The 17,295-nt window shown below is 39.0% G+C and overlaps 1 protein-coding gene across 1 annotated transcript in view; it reads right to left on the bottom strand.

The window, feature by feature from the left end:
- Positions 1 to 252: 252 nt before the first annotated feature.
- Positions 253 to 17,295, bottom strand: part of LOC119804049 (multiple epidermal growth factor-like domains protein 9) — a 191,124-nt gene continuing 174,081 nt past the window's right edge. Inside the window, 2 exon segments of the mRNA XM_042054297.1 lie at positions 253 to 960; positions 962 to 1,208. Of these exon segments, the coding sequence (XP_041910231.1) occupies positions 345 to 960; positions 962 to 1,208 (863 nt within the window). The 3' untranslated portion in view covers positions 253 to 344.

The raw sequence follows: 17,295 nt of genomic DNA, 5'->3' as shown, positions 1-17,295 counted from the left end.
CATCAGCATTTTGTCACGGCTGGTGAGATGAACACTTTCCCAGCAGTCCTTTGAGAGGCTGGGTAGACTTGAGCTACTGTGTCGGATTCAGCCTATCCATACACACATGTGGTTTGCTACAAAAATATACTTTACTTCAAGTCCTCAATGATGACGAGTGCTTCAGATCTTCATGGGGATGAATTAAGAGCAGCAGATAGGCTAAGCGCACTACAGTTTGTACCTGAACAGTTCATTTGCATGAGCCGTTCTCAGCAAACTCTACCCAGGTTATGTGGAGCCGGAGGGCAGATGTGTTTTAGTGAGTATCATGTCCTGACACTCCAGGAGGACAGCCCAGCTCCTCAAGCTTTGTAGTTATGAATGGGTGTCGTCAGGGTCAGCTGCCCATTGGGAGCCACTTCACTGCCATCGTCCTCCAACAATCCTGACACATCTGCATTGGGAATGCTGTCATGGTAGCTGCTGAAACTGATATTGTCTTCTTTCAGCTCGATGGTCCAAAAGGGAGCATTGAGTTTCCGGTTTTGGTACTCCCGGTACATATACACAGCTCCTACGAATCCCATTAGCAGCACTACCACAATGATGATGACTGTCAAAATGATGATGTTAAATTGGGTCCATGATACATCGGCGGCGAGAGCTGGGGTGCTGTTTTCAGAAGAACTTACTGAAAAGATAGTCTGCAGGGTTGTGGGGGCAAATGTACTATTTATAACAGGGGTGGGCACTGATGTGGTCAAAGAGGCATTGAAAACCAAAATGGTAGAACCTTCAGGAGTTGGAACAATAACTTCTTGCTTGATGCAGTTGTTCTGGAGGTCTCGAACATACCCTTCTTGGCAGTCCTCACATAGGAACCCAGTGGTGTTATGGATGCAGTTGATGCATTCACCACTCTTGGGTTTGCAAATCTTTGGAGTTGTAGTTGGGTCCACATGGCCATGACACTGGTATGCAGATGCTGTCATAATTGTAATAGCCATTTTCACATTTATTGCAGTTCTGTCCTGTGTAACCATCTTTACACTGGACACATGTAGGCTCCACTTCACCAGATTCTATGGTGCAATTGCCTGTAGAAGTCACTTCTGAACAAGGGCACTGGTGGCATTCTTTAGTAGCATCAGGACTATGATAAAATCCTTCTTTGCATTCTTCACAGTGATCCCCCGTGCTATTTTACTGGCAGTTCAAACAAGCACCTTGGGGAAACCAATCTTCAACGTTGAGATACCATCTTACGCCTGTCAGAATGGCTAAAATCCAAAACACCAATGATAGCCTTTGCTGGAGAGGATGTGGAGTAAGGGGTACACTCATCCATTGCTGGTGGGAATGCAAACTTGTGCAACCGCTTTGGAAAGCAGTGTGGAGGTTTCTCAGGAAATTTGGGATCCACCTACCCCAGGACCCAGCAATCCCACTCTTGGGAATTTACCCAAGAGATGCCCAATCATATTACAAAAGCATCTGTTCAACTATGTTTATAGCAGCATTATTTGTAATAGCCAGAACCTGGAAACAACCTAGATGCCCTTCAATGGAAGAATGGATGAAGAAAGTGTGTAATATATACATATTAGAGTACTACTCGGCGGTAAAAAACAATGACATCTTGAACTTTGCATGTAAATGGAGGGAAATAAAAAACACCATCCTGAGTGAGGTAACCCAGGCCCAAAAAGATGAACATGGGATGTACTCACTCATAATTGGGTTCTAGCCATAAATAAAGGACATCGAGCCTATAATTCGTAAAAAATCCTAGAGAAGCTATATAAGAAGGTGAACCCAAAGAAAAACATATAGTTATCCTCCTGGATACTGGAAGTAGACAAGATTGCCGGACAAAAAATGGGAACATAGGGGTGGGGTGGGATGGGGGAGGGGGATGGGGAGAGAAAAGTGTGAAATGGAGGATGGGAAGAGCCTGGGGAAATACGATGGTGGGGATATAGGAAGGGTGGATATGGGAACAAGGAATTATATATCTTAGTTAAGGGAGCCATTCTAGGGTTGGCAGAGACTTGACTCTAGAGGGGTTCCCAGGTGTCCAGGAAGACGCCCCCAGCTAGGTCCTTGGGCAGCTGAGGAGAGGGTGCCAGAAATGTACAGATCCTATTGCCATACTCATGAATATCTTGCATATCACCATAGAACCTTCACCTGGCATTGGATGGAGAAAATGACAGAGCCCCACATAGGAGCACCGGACTGAGCTCCCAAGGTCCCGATGAGGAGCAAAAGGAGGGAGATCATGAGCAAGGAAGTTAGGACCGTGAGGACTTGGGAAAGAGGAGGCAGTCCACAGTTCTTGTCATCGCTAATGCCCCTTGAGGAGTGATGGAAATGACAGCGAGTCACTGTGAACTGGAGACAGCCCTGGTCCCAGAAGTGAGCTGACAAAGCAGTGGAGAATCTCACCAAAGGGGGAGGTTCTGAAGTCCAGCGCGTGAAAGAAGATGCAAGGAGGAAGGTGCAGCAGGTGGAAGACCTCCTGACAAAAAGGATACATCTTCTAGAAGAAGATGTGAAAGCCGCCCAAGCAGAACTGGAGAAGGCCTTTGCAGAGACGGAAACAGAGAAGGTGTTTTGCCTCAGCTTGGAAAGCAAGCTCACTGCGATGAAGAAGATGCAGGAGCAGGACCTGGAGTTGACTCTGGCTCTGGAAGACAAGGATAGGTAGCATCTATGAACAGTGAAGAACTACCACATCTAGAAATTCTATACTGATTGAGGAGTTGAAGCTTACTTTGAAGAGCAAAGAAGCTTTAATTCAGTGCCTTCAAGAGGAGAAATCTCAGATAGCATCTCCTGATGAGAATGTGTCATCTGGAGAACTCCGAGGACTTTGTGCCACTCTGAGGGAAGCAAAGGAGAGAGACGCTGAGGCTGCACAGAGGAAATGGCAGAAGGAGAGAAATCACTGGGAAGCAAAGATCCAGTTCTGGGAATTGCCATTGCAGAGCAGGTGTCACTGGCTCCCTGTGTGACCGATGCGAAGATGGACATTATGGCTTTAATAAGACAGGCTGCTTGCCCTGCCAGTGCAACAACCGGTCTGATAGTTGTGATGTTCTCACAGGGGAGATTTGCTGGTTCTGGATGTGGGGAGAGGAGTAAGGTTTGGCCCCAATGAAAGGATGTTTACTTGAAGAAGAGCTTTTGACCATGATTTGGAGCCTGCAGGACAGTAGGAAACTAGAAGATCCCTAAACTGAAGATTGCTTTCCCCAAGGTGCTTGTAGGCAATATTTTTATTCTTTAAAAATTTAATGCATTCATACAATGTATCTTGATCATATCCATCCCTATATCTTACTTCCAACTTCTTTCAGGCTCCCCACAAAATGCCAACAGATCTGCCTCCCATCTTCATGTCCTGTTTTTTTTTTTTTTTTTTTTTTTAATTTCTTGAGTCCAGTTTAGTCTTGCCCCATATGCTCATTGGCATGTGGTCATCCCTGAGAACATGGACAACATACTAGTGGCAGCACTAGACAGTTTTCACTGTCTCCCATTTCCTAAGCAGCAATCAACTGCCAAGCTCCTTGAAGAGACGGTGCTAAGGAGCCCACCCCACACCATGCTGGAGATTTTAATCGGCTTAATTTTGTACAAGTCTTATATAGGTAACCACAATTGCTGTGATTTCAATGTGCAAAAACCATGTCATATCCAGAGGACAGTATTTCACAGAGAGAGAGACAGAGAAACAGAGAGAGACAGAGAGTAGGAAGAGTCAAAGAGACACCATGCCATCAGAGAGGAAAGATAACAAGCTGTCAGCTGAAACCTTGCTGGTAGGCCACAAGCCTCATAGTAAAACATAAAACAATGGGAAAGGGTTAATTCTAGATGTAAGAGCTAGCTAGCAATATGCTTAAGTGATTGGTCAATCAGTGATTTAATTAATACAGTTTCTTGGTCATTTCGAGTCTGGGCAGCTGGGAGTGAAAAGCAGCCTCCACCAACAATTGCCCTTAGAAAAGATTGTTTTTTTCTCCTTTGTGAGATAACTAGCTCATGTGATACTGAGTTACTACAAAAGAGATACTAACCCATGAATCTTTCATCCACACATCCTATTATTGTGATGCCATCCACCATGAGTTCTCAGCAGAAGTCAAACTGATGGGGTGTTGATCTTCACTCTCACCTTCAAAGGTGTGAGCAGAATGAACTATATTTTTAATAAATTTTCTAAATTTTAGTATTTTAATATATCAATGAAAAGCAGAATACTAGAATATATTCATAAACATTATTTAATTGTTTTTTATCTAATAATTATTGTTTTCCAATTCTCTGTTATCTCCTGCCTGCAACAAGTTCTCAACTTGAAGTTCAAAGTGTTATTTTTGAAATTAAGAGTTCTTGAAACTCAACAGTAGTATTGAGGGAGATGAAATTGGGTTATATAGTATAAATGCTTCTTTAACTATGTAGAGAGAGTTGCTTTGAACAAGACCATTGAGACCTCCTCTCTAAAAGAGCCTTGGTCCTTGTCAGCAAGTGGATATAAACAAAGGTAGCAATGAACAACTAATAGAACAAAGAATGGTGAAGATAATTCTTATGGAACTGAATTTTATGTTTTTGTTTTGCCAAATTCCCAGTCTCCCAAATTCAACTTATTTAATTTAAGTATGTTTAGTGTGATTAATGCCTACCTTTTTGTGTTTGTTCTAAAATGTGTAGGCTCAGAGACTGATCATTTTCAATTGCTGCATAGATTTTTTTATTGTCTAACAATGTTTTTATAAAATTCTAGCATTTTCTGGTTTAAAGATTATTAAAATTACATTTTAATTCACCAGTTTTGATCCTCACACTTGATTATTGAAAGTGTTGAATTTAAGATTATGTATCCAAACATATAAATTAAATACTCCAACCTTTCTTACATTAATATTGTAGACTTAGTAAGTCCTTACTCATTTAAGAATAGCATAAATGTTGATATTTCCCACTATCAGGAATCTAGACAGTTATTTTAAAAATATCATTTAGTTTCTGTGTGTGTGTGTGTGTGTGTGTGTGTGTGTGTTCGCGCGCGCGTGCGTGCACTTGGGTAACAGTGCATATGTGGAAGTTAGAGGACAGCTTGTAGGAGATGCTTCTCATCTCTACCATTCAGGCCCAGGAAATAGGACTCAGGTTCTTAGGATTATTGGTAAGCACTTTTTCCCACTAGCCATCTATAAGCTCCCTGGTAATTCTTTCTACTGACTTCTAGGAACCTATTCCTCATATTGGATTGCCTTGCCCAGCCTAAGTACAAGGAGAGGAGCTTAGTTCTACCTCAACCTGATATGCTATGCCTTGTTGACACCTATGGGAGGCCTCCCCTTTTCTGAACAGAAACAGAGGAGTAATGGATTGGGATGCATAGAGGTTGGGATAGAGAATTGGAGGAGATGAAGGAGGGGAAACTGTGGTTAGGATGTAAAATAAATGAATAAGTTTAATTAATTGATAAAAATTATTTTTAAAAGTATGATAATTGTTTTTTCAGCAAATGTATAGCTAATGGTGACTGAGTTCATTCTATGTATTTGTCTCATGCAATTCAGTCACTAACACTGTAAAGTGTGTGATATTAACTGCATATTTTGATTAGTAATAATGAACAGAGAAAGTTTAAGAATATGATTTAGAACTAGATACTGATATCCAATTTTGACCCCTGGATGTTTTTCCCCTTATTTGTCTACAATATATTGTTATTTGCTAATTTCATGCCCATTTGTTAAACTTATATGCTCATTTGTTGTTAGTTTTTTTCCCTGGGAAATAAAAACAGCATTTATTCTTTGAAAATTCTGTACATTATATAATATATTTGATTAATATAAAACTTTCACTCATCCCATACATCTCCCCCCAAACTTTATGCTCTCTGTTTGTAATTGTGCATTTGTACTATGGCTATTATAATAATATAATTGTATATTTTTTTAAACCACTGAATCCAATTAGTGTGCTCTTATGCATGTGTAGAGTCATTCACTGAGGGATAGGAAATATGCCACTGTCTATATTCCTAAAGAAAAATGATTTTTCCCTTCCCTTCAAATAGATCCTCAGGGTTAGATCCTGAGAGCTCATCCACAACTCATACTTAAATTTTCATCTGGTTTGATCATACACAAATCTTGTAAAGCTAACTGCATCTTCTGTGTATTCATGTGCACAATACCCATGTTGTATCCGAGGACAGCATGTTATAGCTCTCCTTCTAGTCCTTTGGTTCTTATTCTTTCGGCCCCCCCTTTTTTTGTTGTGTTCCCCGAGTCTTTGTGAGGTTTTGTCACAGTGATATATCTATGGCTGAGCACTCACAGTTGCTTATTTTCAGCATTTTGAACTGTAGGCAATTTATGAATTAACCAACTACCCACTGCAGTAAGAAGCACAAATCTATGGACATTAATAGAAATATTTAGAAGGCATTTTGACAATATGCCCATTTATAAGAGTAACATTAGTAAGATCTCTCCCTAGCCAGGGTTTTGACCATATTTACAATAGTGGGTTTGAATTCCGTCTTGTGGAACAGGCCTCAAATCTACTTAATTTTAGTTTAGATTTTAGTTTCTACCATAACACCCATGCCATTATTTTTCAGTGGGCACATCTTCTGTGTCGGGTCACTATTGAAGAATACAGGAGTATAGCACAAGATAATGCTATTGATATCTTCACAATCCCCACCTCAAGTTTGTAGAATACCATCCAGCCCTATGAAAGTTAGCTAGCACAGTTTCCAAGTTAATTTAAGACTGATTTCTCTGCGTTATGCAGTCAAAGTGAGTAATGTCTTCAGCTACAGTGTCTTACCATCTAACTATAGTGAGGAACATGAGAAATGACAGTAATCTGTATTGTTTGGGTATTTCTGGTGCCTCTGGAACTAACTCATAGAGAGGTAAGCCATAACTGGCACTATGATTTTCATTTAATAACCTATATCTTTGGGGAGTAGTATTGTTAACTAATGTGTAATATAATGTGTGATACTTACATTCAAAGTCCTGTTTACACACACACACACACACACACACACACACACACACACACACATACAATTAGCTTGAAAATGAGTAGACTTTCATAGGGTTCATTCATGTATCCTAGTTTTGATTAGATCAGTCATTATGTCTAATTTCCCCTAAGCCACTGCTCCAATTCTCTTTTAGACTTTGTGTTCCTGATGTATTTTCCCCATTTACTTTCATATCAGATATGGTTTATGATTTCCTCTTACTACAGGACCATAGGTTCTCAAATAGTGTCTTCATGTACACTAAATTTTGAAATTGTCCTTTTTTTCCTGTATGTATTTGTTACTTTTTTATTGCTGTGATAAAACAACATGGGAAAGTTATCTTATAAAAGAAAGCATTTAGTTGGACTTATGGTTCCAAAGGGCTAGAGTATATGATGTCACAGCAAAGGCATGGCGACAGGAACAGCCGAGAGCTCAGAACTAGATTGCAATCTAATTTCCGAGCTTGGTGGAAACAATGGGTTTTTCACCATTTAGCATAATGTTGACTGTGGGCATTTTACCCATCCCCTGTGATGTTGAAATATGCCCACTGTGTTCCTAGACTCTCTAGGACACTTACAATGAAGGGATATTGGATGTTGTCAAAGACTTCTTTGTATCTAATGAGCAGATGATTTGTCTTTGAGTCTATTTATGTGACATATAACATTTATTGATTTATGTATGTTGATCTATCCTTGTATAGCTGTAATGAAGCCAAGTTGGTCATGATGAATGCTTTTTGACATGATCTTGAGTTCAATTTGCCACTGTTTTGTTGAGACTTTTGCTATCATGTTCATCAGAGACATTGGTCTGCATTTTTCATATTTCGCTATGCCATTATCTGGTTTTGGTGGCGGGGCAATATTGGCACCAAAAAAAAGTGTTTGGAAGCTTCCCTTCCTTTCTTATTTTATGGAATAGTTTAAGTACTATTGTTGATAGCTCTTCTTTGAAATTCTGCTGTGAACCATCTGGTCCTGAGTTTCTTTAGTTGGGGGAATTTTATTACAGCTGCAATCTCATTGCTGATTGTAGGTCTGTTTAAAGTATTTATTTCCTCTTTTTATTTTTATTGTTGGGTTATTGTATGCATCTACAAATTTTCCCATTACTTTTAGATCACCCAGTTTATTGGTTATGTCAATTTGACACAAGCTAGTGTCATTTTAGAAGAACCTCTGTTGAAAAATTGTCCAACCACAATAGCCCGTGTACAAGCTTGTGATCATTTTTTTGATTGATTATTGATGTCAGGAAACCCTGATCACTTGTAGACAATGACACCCCTGGGCTGGTGGTCCTGGGTGTTATAAGAAAGCAGTCTGAGAAAGCCATGAGGAACATGTCAATAAACAGTTCTCCTCCATGGCCTATCAGTCCCCACCTTGAATTTTTGCTGTGACTTCCCTTGATAATGGACTATAAACTGTAAGTCGAAATAAATCTTCTTCTCGTCAAGTTGATTTAGTTATGGTGTTTTATCACAGTCATACCAAAGTAACTAAAACAGTGGGAAACCTGTTTTTAAAATATGTTCATGTAATTCTCTTAATTCACCAAATCTATTGTAATGTTTCTCTATTCAGTTATAATTTTATTAATACAGATATTGTTTATTGGTGGTGGGAGGCAGCCATGTGCTGGATGGAGCCCAGGGACACCACAAAGTCACTCCACCCAATGAAACTCATGTAGAGGGGTGTACTGAGGGGGGTGCAGGGGCAGCCTCTGAGAGGGATTAGAAGGAAAGAGAGAGGTGCAGGAGGAGTTTGCCTTTTGTAAGGGGATAAAGTGCATGCGCATAGGTAGAGTGCTCTATTCAGTGGCTGCTGTAGCTACATCATCATGTGTCAGCTGCAGCTAAAACCTGTCTGGCAGGGTGTCTGAGAGCAGGCCAGTGTAAATGCCTGAATGCTAACAGACCTCTCTTTTTATTTTTGTTTAATTTGGTTTAGGATTTGTGAGGTTTGTCTATTTCTTCTAAAAACACATTACATTAACTTTTTGTATTATTTTCTTCATATTTTAGTCCTGACTTTGATTATTTCTTTCAATATAATGTTTTGAGTTTCATCTGTCTTTTGTTTTGTTTTGTTTTTTTTTCTGAAGCCTTCAGGTACATAATTCATTGATTAATTTAAGCTCTCTCAAAATTATTTTTGATGCCAGGCACTTAGTGTCATAAACTTGTCCTTGAGACCTTCATTGTATCCCATTTGGGTATGTTTTGTTTTCATTTTCATTCAATTCTAGATTTTTTTTTAATTTTCTTCTTGAATTCTTCCTTGACCCAATTATTGCTCAGCAGTCAGTGTGTTGTTCATCCCCAGAGTTTGTGTACTTTTATAGTTTCTATTGTTATTGATATCCAGCTTTATTCCATTGTGATAAATTAGAATCAGGATTCTACTTCAATTTTTCCTGTATTTTTTAAAAAATTTTCTATGTGTACTAATATGTGGTCAATTTGAGAATAAGTTCCAAGGGATGCTGAGAAGAATATGTATTCTTTAGTATTTGGTAAAATGTTTTATAGATATCTATGAGGTCCATTTCATTTATGTTATCATTTAACACAAGCCTTCTTTGTTATTTTTGTGTAAATGACCTGCCTATTTGGTGAGCATTGGTCATTTGAGTCACCCACTATCACTAATCTGCAATTTTAGATCAAGTAAGAAGTGTTTTGAAAATTGAATGTGAACATATTTGGTACCTATATTTTTAGAATTGTAATAGCCTCTTGATTTTTTTTTCCTTTAATTAGTATGGCTGTTCTGACTAGTTCTATCTTAAAGTCTATCTTGGTGACTAGGCATGTTCTTTTTATTGGGGTTTTGTTTTGTTTAAGACAGTTGGTGTGGGAGTTCTTTCTTTCTTGGTTAATGAATAAAGAAACTGCCTTGGCCTGTTGATAGGGCAGAACTTAGGTGAGCAGGGAAGATGGAACTGAATGCTAGGAAGAAGGCAGAGTCAGAGGGACGCCATGGAGCCACCAGAATCAGACATGTGGAATCTTTGCCAGTAAGCCACTGCCACATGGCGATATACAGATTAATAGAAATGGGTTAAATTAATATAAGAGTTAGCCAATAGGAAGCTAGAGCTAATGGGCCAAGCAGTGTTTTAATTAATATAGTTTCTGTGTAGTTTGGCTCTGGGTGGCCAGTACAAACAATCTGCTCTCTGCAACAGACAGTTATTAGGTAGCACAGGTGACCCTCAAATTCATGACTTAGCCTGTCTCCAGAGTGTTGGGTTTACAGATGTGCACTATCCTGAAAGGAGAAGGCCTTCATGGTATAGATTTAAATGATCTCGTTATTAGAGCAAGGAGAAGGAATGGGTTTGGAGGACTATAATTCATATGCAGATTTTCAATGGCTTTTATAAACCTCAGTCTCCAACTACAACTCACTAAATAGGCATGGTCCACTTGCTGGGACTTACCTAGACGTATGTTCTGACCCTTGCTGTGCACTGAAGGCAACAAATCTCCACCTTAGTTTTCATATAGCCCTGAGCCTATTCCAAAGGTCTTTGGTACATTTATGTTCCTTCCCATCCTGGTACCCTTTTATGCAAAACAGGCTTTATTTTTTCTCTCTGTCTATAGATACTCATCTGTTCTGGGCCGTACTAGCTTCCTCTAATTCACAAGCTGGAAATTCTATTTAAAAATTCAACTACCAAATAAATTATTTCTTTTCCCTAAAGTTGAAGAAAGACCAAAATTGCATATTAAGGAAATTATTTATATTGTGAACTATAAGTCTTTGCCCCAACTCTCACAGGTATTTTTACTTAGTGTTGCATATGCAGGTTGCTAAGGCAACCCTACTTACTCTCTCCATCACCTTTTGACCAGATACAGATTGGGGGAAGGGGCATAGAAATGAATTTTATGCTCAGTTATGAAATAACATTAAAATAATTTTATCATTGACTAAGAAAAACAAAACTGAAAAATGAAAGCTGATGCTGGAAAGTCACAAGGGACATAAGCTGCTATCTCTCATGACTCCATAGAACATCATTTATAGCTGAATGCGTAGATGGCCCTTAACAACACAATGAATTAGCCAAACATTCTTTGGCTAAATCTATTTATACTTGTTCTTTTTCCAAGCCTGTTTTAAAGCAGGTACTAAAAGCTATCAAAGTCTAAAGTTAGCCCTGGCCAGCATTGAGTGCATTTATTGGAAGGTTCATCAAGTGTTAGACTGTCAAATAGCAAGCTGTCTGTTACAGACTGAGATTTCTAACAGATTAGTAAAGAATCTCAGCATTATTAGTCCATGTTTCCCTTATTAACATATGTTAAAGTAGCACCATTTTGCTAATATCATGTTGAATTAGTCTATGCCCCTTGTGGGAAAGCATGGGTTGGGGAAAAGTTAACATGCACAATGATGGCCCCTTTGCACCGATGTCCTCTGAACATCTTATGCCAGGGTTAGCACATTTTCTACCCTCAGTCTTTTCTCTGTTCCTTTTGTTTCCTTGCCTTAACGGAGGACCTGCTCTCCGCTGAAACCACTTATCAATGTCTATTTTATTTCACACATTCTTAAGAACTCACACCTGGGAAGTGGAGTGGGTGGTGTCCAGCCATTATCTCCCTCCCTCACTGGTGTGGAAACCCATTCTACTATGAGATAGATCTATGCAGGTAGCATACAGTACTTACTTTCTCTTCATTACTAGCATGTAATGGCTTCTATGCCATGTCCCTTCAATTATTGATGTTTTAAGGACCTGGGTCACAGTTCCTTCAATCACACTGTTCCTGCCAGAATTTTAAGTGAATTTTTTTTACATTTATACAACTGTTCTCCAATACACTGACTTTTCATCCCTTAGAAACTTTACCTTTCTTTAACATTGTGGTCATAAGCCCCTGAGGAAGTTTTTAATTGGTCTTTAGCTTAGAGAGGAAAGAGTCTGGTACTTGGGGAAACAAGGATGAAAACCAGTGATAGTCACTGCTCTCAACCCAAATATTATGTAATAAATGCAAAAGAACATTCCTAAAATAAAAGTAATTTCAAATAACAATTGCTTTCTCCAGCTACAATTGTTTTCTTTGTATGGGTTCTAAAATATAGAAACAAGATTAAAAACTGAACATAAAATAAGAAATATACTGAACTATGAAACATAACCCCTTTCTGTAAGGAGAAAGAAAATAAGAGATTTTTGATAGAGCCAAATTTATTTCTTGAATTTCTCATGGAATAAAACTGTATAGACATTTCTATCATAAAAACAAAAAATGTATGCTCTCCTGTAAGTTCTTAAAATAGAATTCAACTCTAAGCATTTATTAAACTAAGTCAAGATAAGTAATAAAATATAAATGCAACATTTCCTTAGTAGTTGCAAGTTTACTGTCTCGTGTGTCAGTTCTTTCTAAGCCATGCTTGAGGTCCATGATATAGTGATCTGCACAGCTAGTGAAAAGATCTACCACATAGAGATGTGGTGATGGGATCATAAATGTGAATAGTACTGCCAGTTATGAAATTTGATAGTGCAAGTTAGTGAACAGAAGTGGTCTTTTAAGGTTGAATTTGCTGAACAAATGACCAAGCCTGATGGAGGAGTGTTTATGTGTTACTTTCATTATTAATAAAGAAAACTGCCTTGGCCCTTTAAGAGAAAATTAGGTAGGTGGAGTAGACAGAACAGAATTGTGGGAACAAGGAAGTAGAGTGGGGGAGACGCTTCAGGCAGGCGCAATAGGAGTCTCCATGCTGCTCCTCTCCGAGATGGACGCAGGTTAAGATCTCTCCTGGTAAGGCACACCTCGTGGTGCTACCCAGATTACTAAATATGGGTTAAAGGAAGATGTGAGAATTAGCCAATAAGAGGCTACAGATAATGGGCCAGGCAGTGTTTAAAAGAATACAGTTTCCGTGTAATTATTTCGGGTGTAAAGCTAGCCGGCAGCCGGGTGGCGGGACGCAGCCCCGCCGCTTCACACTACAGATTGGCGCTCCAACGTGGTGACCACAGAGGACGAGACTCTGTGGATTGCTTCTATCCCAATATGGTATGATAGACCACGCCCTCCTGAAAGGTTGCTGTGAACATCTTCAAAAAATTACTTCACTCAACTGCCAACTGAGAGGAACCTAGCACACAGGTTACACCATGAAAGACCTAAATAACAGCGCCCCCATTCAGCAGGAAGCAGTTTGGAGAGAAAAAACTGCGCCCATTTTCCCAAATATTGTTTATAAATGTTCTTTTACATTTAAAGGGGGAGATGATATAGATATGAATTTGCATTGGTATAGATTTTAAGGTCAATTTTGTTATATGTATATGTATTTCTGATCTTGATTAAGCTATTGTGATTGTAGTTCATTTTAAAAAATGTAATGTATAATTAGGAAATATAGGTTGTTAATGGATAATCATTGATAATAGTTAAGCTTGTAGTTATGTTATTAGATTTTCTAGATATGTAGAGATATATTTCAGTTAGATAGACATTCTTCATATCTTTCAAAGACTGCAGAATATGGCATTTAATGTTTTAATAACTTAGGGTTTTTCATGACAATGAGACACGTCTGCTCCTGGCAGCACCAATCTACTTCGAGAGGAAGATGGGCATCGAAGAGGCTACTTATGGAGTTTGTTAGCCATTTGGGCAAGAAACTGCTCTTGCCTGGACTGTTGCATAGACTGGACACAAAGAACCCGCAGAGAGAGGACTGCTGAACTTGCCTAAAGGTGAGATGGTCTTTCGGGGTTCCTGATTCATGAAAGAGTCTTCGAGACATTCTGCAGGACACAGCAGAAAGTGACTGAACTGTCTTTGAAATTTCCTGCTTCATGGAAATGTCTGCTGGACACTATGGGCCTGAAGGCCGAAGATGGATGCCCCAACGGTACAGAGGAACTTTGGGTGACTGTCCAGGCAGCCAGTTGTCTCTGTCATTTCTAGAGTTTGAAAGTTGCATATGACTTGTTTACTTAGGTAATATTATATCCTTCTGGAGTCTTTGATGGAGTTGAAGAATAAATAGATAGTTATAGATTTCCTTAGTTATGATAAAAGATAAAATAGATTTAAATATTGTAACTGTAATACTTGCTTGATAACTGTTTTGTTACATGTAATTTTACTATGTTAAAGTTAAAGCCTTTCTTTTTTGTTTAAACAGAAAAAGGGGAAATGATGGAGGAGTGTTTATGTGTTACTTTCATTATTAATAAAGAAAACTGCCTTGGCCCTTTAAGAGAAAATTAGGTAGGTGGAGTAGACAGAACAGAATTGTGGGAACAAGGAAGTAGAGTGGGGGAGACGCTTCAGGCAGGCGCAATAGGAGTCTCCATGCTGCTCCTCTCCGAGATGGACGCAGGTTAAGATCTCTCCTGGTAAGCCACACCTCATGGTGCTACCCAGATTACTAAATATGGGTTAAAAAAAGATGTAAAAATTAGCCAATAAGAGGCTACAGATAATGGGCCAGGCAGTCTTTAAAAAAATACAGTTTCCGTGTAATTATTTCGGGTGTAAAGCTAGCCAGCGGCGGGTGGCGGGACGCAGCCCCGCCGCTTCACACTACACAAGCCACCTCTCAAACACTGATGCCTCAGAACCAGAGAATGGGCACATTCCATATTCATGCTATTATGGAATCCAACTCCTTCCTTTCTTACTTTCACTGAAATTTTCTCCACATAAGGAAGAACATTTATCTCTGTTCTGAACTCCAGAAACTTAGAACAGATCTCTTTCATTGTCTACAACAGGTTTATACTCCAGATTGTTTACATGTTTACATATGTACATCATGTCATGCCATTAACCCTCCCTCAGTGTATGCATACACATACACACACACGCACGCACACACACACACCAAAATCTTCTATCACGGTAATAAAGAATGTCAAATTTTTTAATCACAACTGATGAGACATTTTATTTGATCAGGCTGCTGGCCACCTCTCCATCTTTATTTCCTGATACTTGTCATGCCTAATAAATATAAAATCCACTGGGGCAGAAAGATTTTGTTCTATTTATTGGTATAAAACTCATGCATTAAAGCAACGTATGGAATATAGGAAGCTCAAAGTATAGTTCGTCGGTGAATGAATGAGTTTCTACGTCCATCTATTCCATCAGCTGTGCTTCTTATCACTGCAATGTGTATGCAGCAGTAGTTGTGAGAAATAACCAGAACACAACACAGAGAAGCACATTTATTGTTACTGCTCATTTTCTTTAAGACTTGGTTCAACCTCTTTAACACCTTGAGTACATGAATCCACTCACTCATTCTTAGTATTGTTTCTTCTTAGTATAACTTCAATTAAAAGATTCTTCAAACAAATCACTCTGCAGATGTTCCCTACTTCTATTCTATTTCCAGAAATTTAAACTCTTACCTTCTTTGTATCTCTATTTGTGCAGTAAGGTCCCAAAGGAAGCTTATCATGCTGAGGTATAGCAGAGGCCATGAGACTTACAGCAGGTGACAACTAGTGTTAAGATGTCAACCCATCAGAGGAATGATTCTCTGATGGAAGATAATCCTGTTCAGGCAAAGCCTACAGGATCATCAAGTTTGGAAATGTGCTCACTTCTGCTAAAGCAGCTTGGTGTCTCCCTAACACCTGCATTGTAGTATGTAATTTCATGTGATGTGTGTATGTAATTTCATAATTATTTCTCGATCTTATGGGCACATATATCTGTGGGTGGTCACTAAGATGACATTTTGTTTAGTTATATAACTTTGATACATAGAAAATATACTAGGACATGCTTCATAGCTAGATCTATTCTCTCATAAGGACTGTAGACCTGCTTTATTCCTTTTGCTCAGACTAACTGCATACAAAAAAAGCTCACTTTTACCTCAAAGCAAGTTCAAACTGGACTAAAGGCTTTTTGTAAACAGATCATAAGTTTAAAACCTTACAGCTATGCACAAGGTCAGAGTGGCCGGCATCTAACCAAGGTTGCTACACAAAGGACCGTAAGAAAATCATGTCAATTTTTTTTGCTTGCAAAGTCTGCTGACAATAGATCTATGTCTCAATGTTTTTCACTGGGCCTTATGTTCTCCCCACTCCTAATCTGGTCACAGTGTTATTTCTGTAACTTTGGAAACTTGTGTTGTCATGGTAAATGACTCAGCTACTTATCACTTACCTAAGAATGTGCTTTTGACCAATGAGAGGTAACTCTTGTAAATTTCTTTTTATTTCCAAGCCTCCTGCAAAATAAGAATTTTTAAGCTAGGGAGTGGAGGCTATGAGGAATTAGAATTAGGACAAAAGAATAGAGGCAAGCAATAAAGAGCCGTGACTAGAACAGCACTTGTGTGAACCTTTTCCCTCAGATTAATAGCTATCCTAAATTCTCCTTCACTACACTGTAGCTTCTGACCCAGACTCTAGATAGACTTGCAGAGCAGACCTCCCAAGCAATGGAGATATATACCCATAAATTCATGTTCTTTGGGTTCAACTGAATTCTCACTTTCCCTGGAAACCCTGTAGTGTGTTTTAAAATAAAAGTGCTTTTTAAAATCCAAATCAAAATGAGATACCATCTTACATGTGTCAGAATGACAGATCTGTTGAGGAGTACTTTCAGGTGTGTAAATTTTGTTTATGCTGCAATTGTTTAACTCTGTGAAGCTGTTTTCCTGTGCCTAAAACACCTGATGGTCCTAATAAAGAGATGAATGTCCAATAGCGAGGCAGGGGTAAGGATTGGTAGGACTGGCAGGTAGAGAGAGTATAAACAGATTGAAAACTGAGGAAGAGGAGGAAGAGCAAGAGAACAGGAGAGGAGGACATTGGGGGCTAGCCACCCAGTCAGTCATGGAGTAAGAAGGAAAGTAAGATATACAGAAGTAAGAAAGGTAAAAGAGGGAAAATGTTGTCAAGATAACTTAAGTAAAGCTGGGAAGAAACAAGGCAAGCTAACGCTGGGTATTCATAGCTAAGTAAAAGCCTCCGTGTGTGATTTATTTGAGAACTGGATGATGGGCCCTTCAAAAATACAAAAGAATAAAATATCCCATAACAAAGATAAAAAATGACACCAATGACAGCTTGTGTTGGTGAGGATGTGAAGTAAAGGGAATACTCTACCGCTGCTGATGGGAGTGCAAACTTGTGCAGCCACTCTGAAAATCAGAATAGTGGTTTCTCGGAAAAATTGGAAATCAGTCTATGTCAAGACCCAGTGA

This window comes from Arvicola amphibius, chromosome 18 (genome assembly GCF_903992535.2).
Source record: "Arvicola amphibius chromosome 18, mArvAmp1.2, whole genome shotgun sequence".
Classification (NCBI taxonomy): domain Eukaryota; kingdom Metazoa; phylum Chordata; class Mammalia; order Rodentia; family Cricetidae; genus Arvicola; species Arvicola amphibius.
Note: the sequence above shows the minus strand (reverse complement) of the source record. Positions and strands in the feature narration are given on the sequence as shown.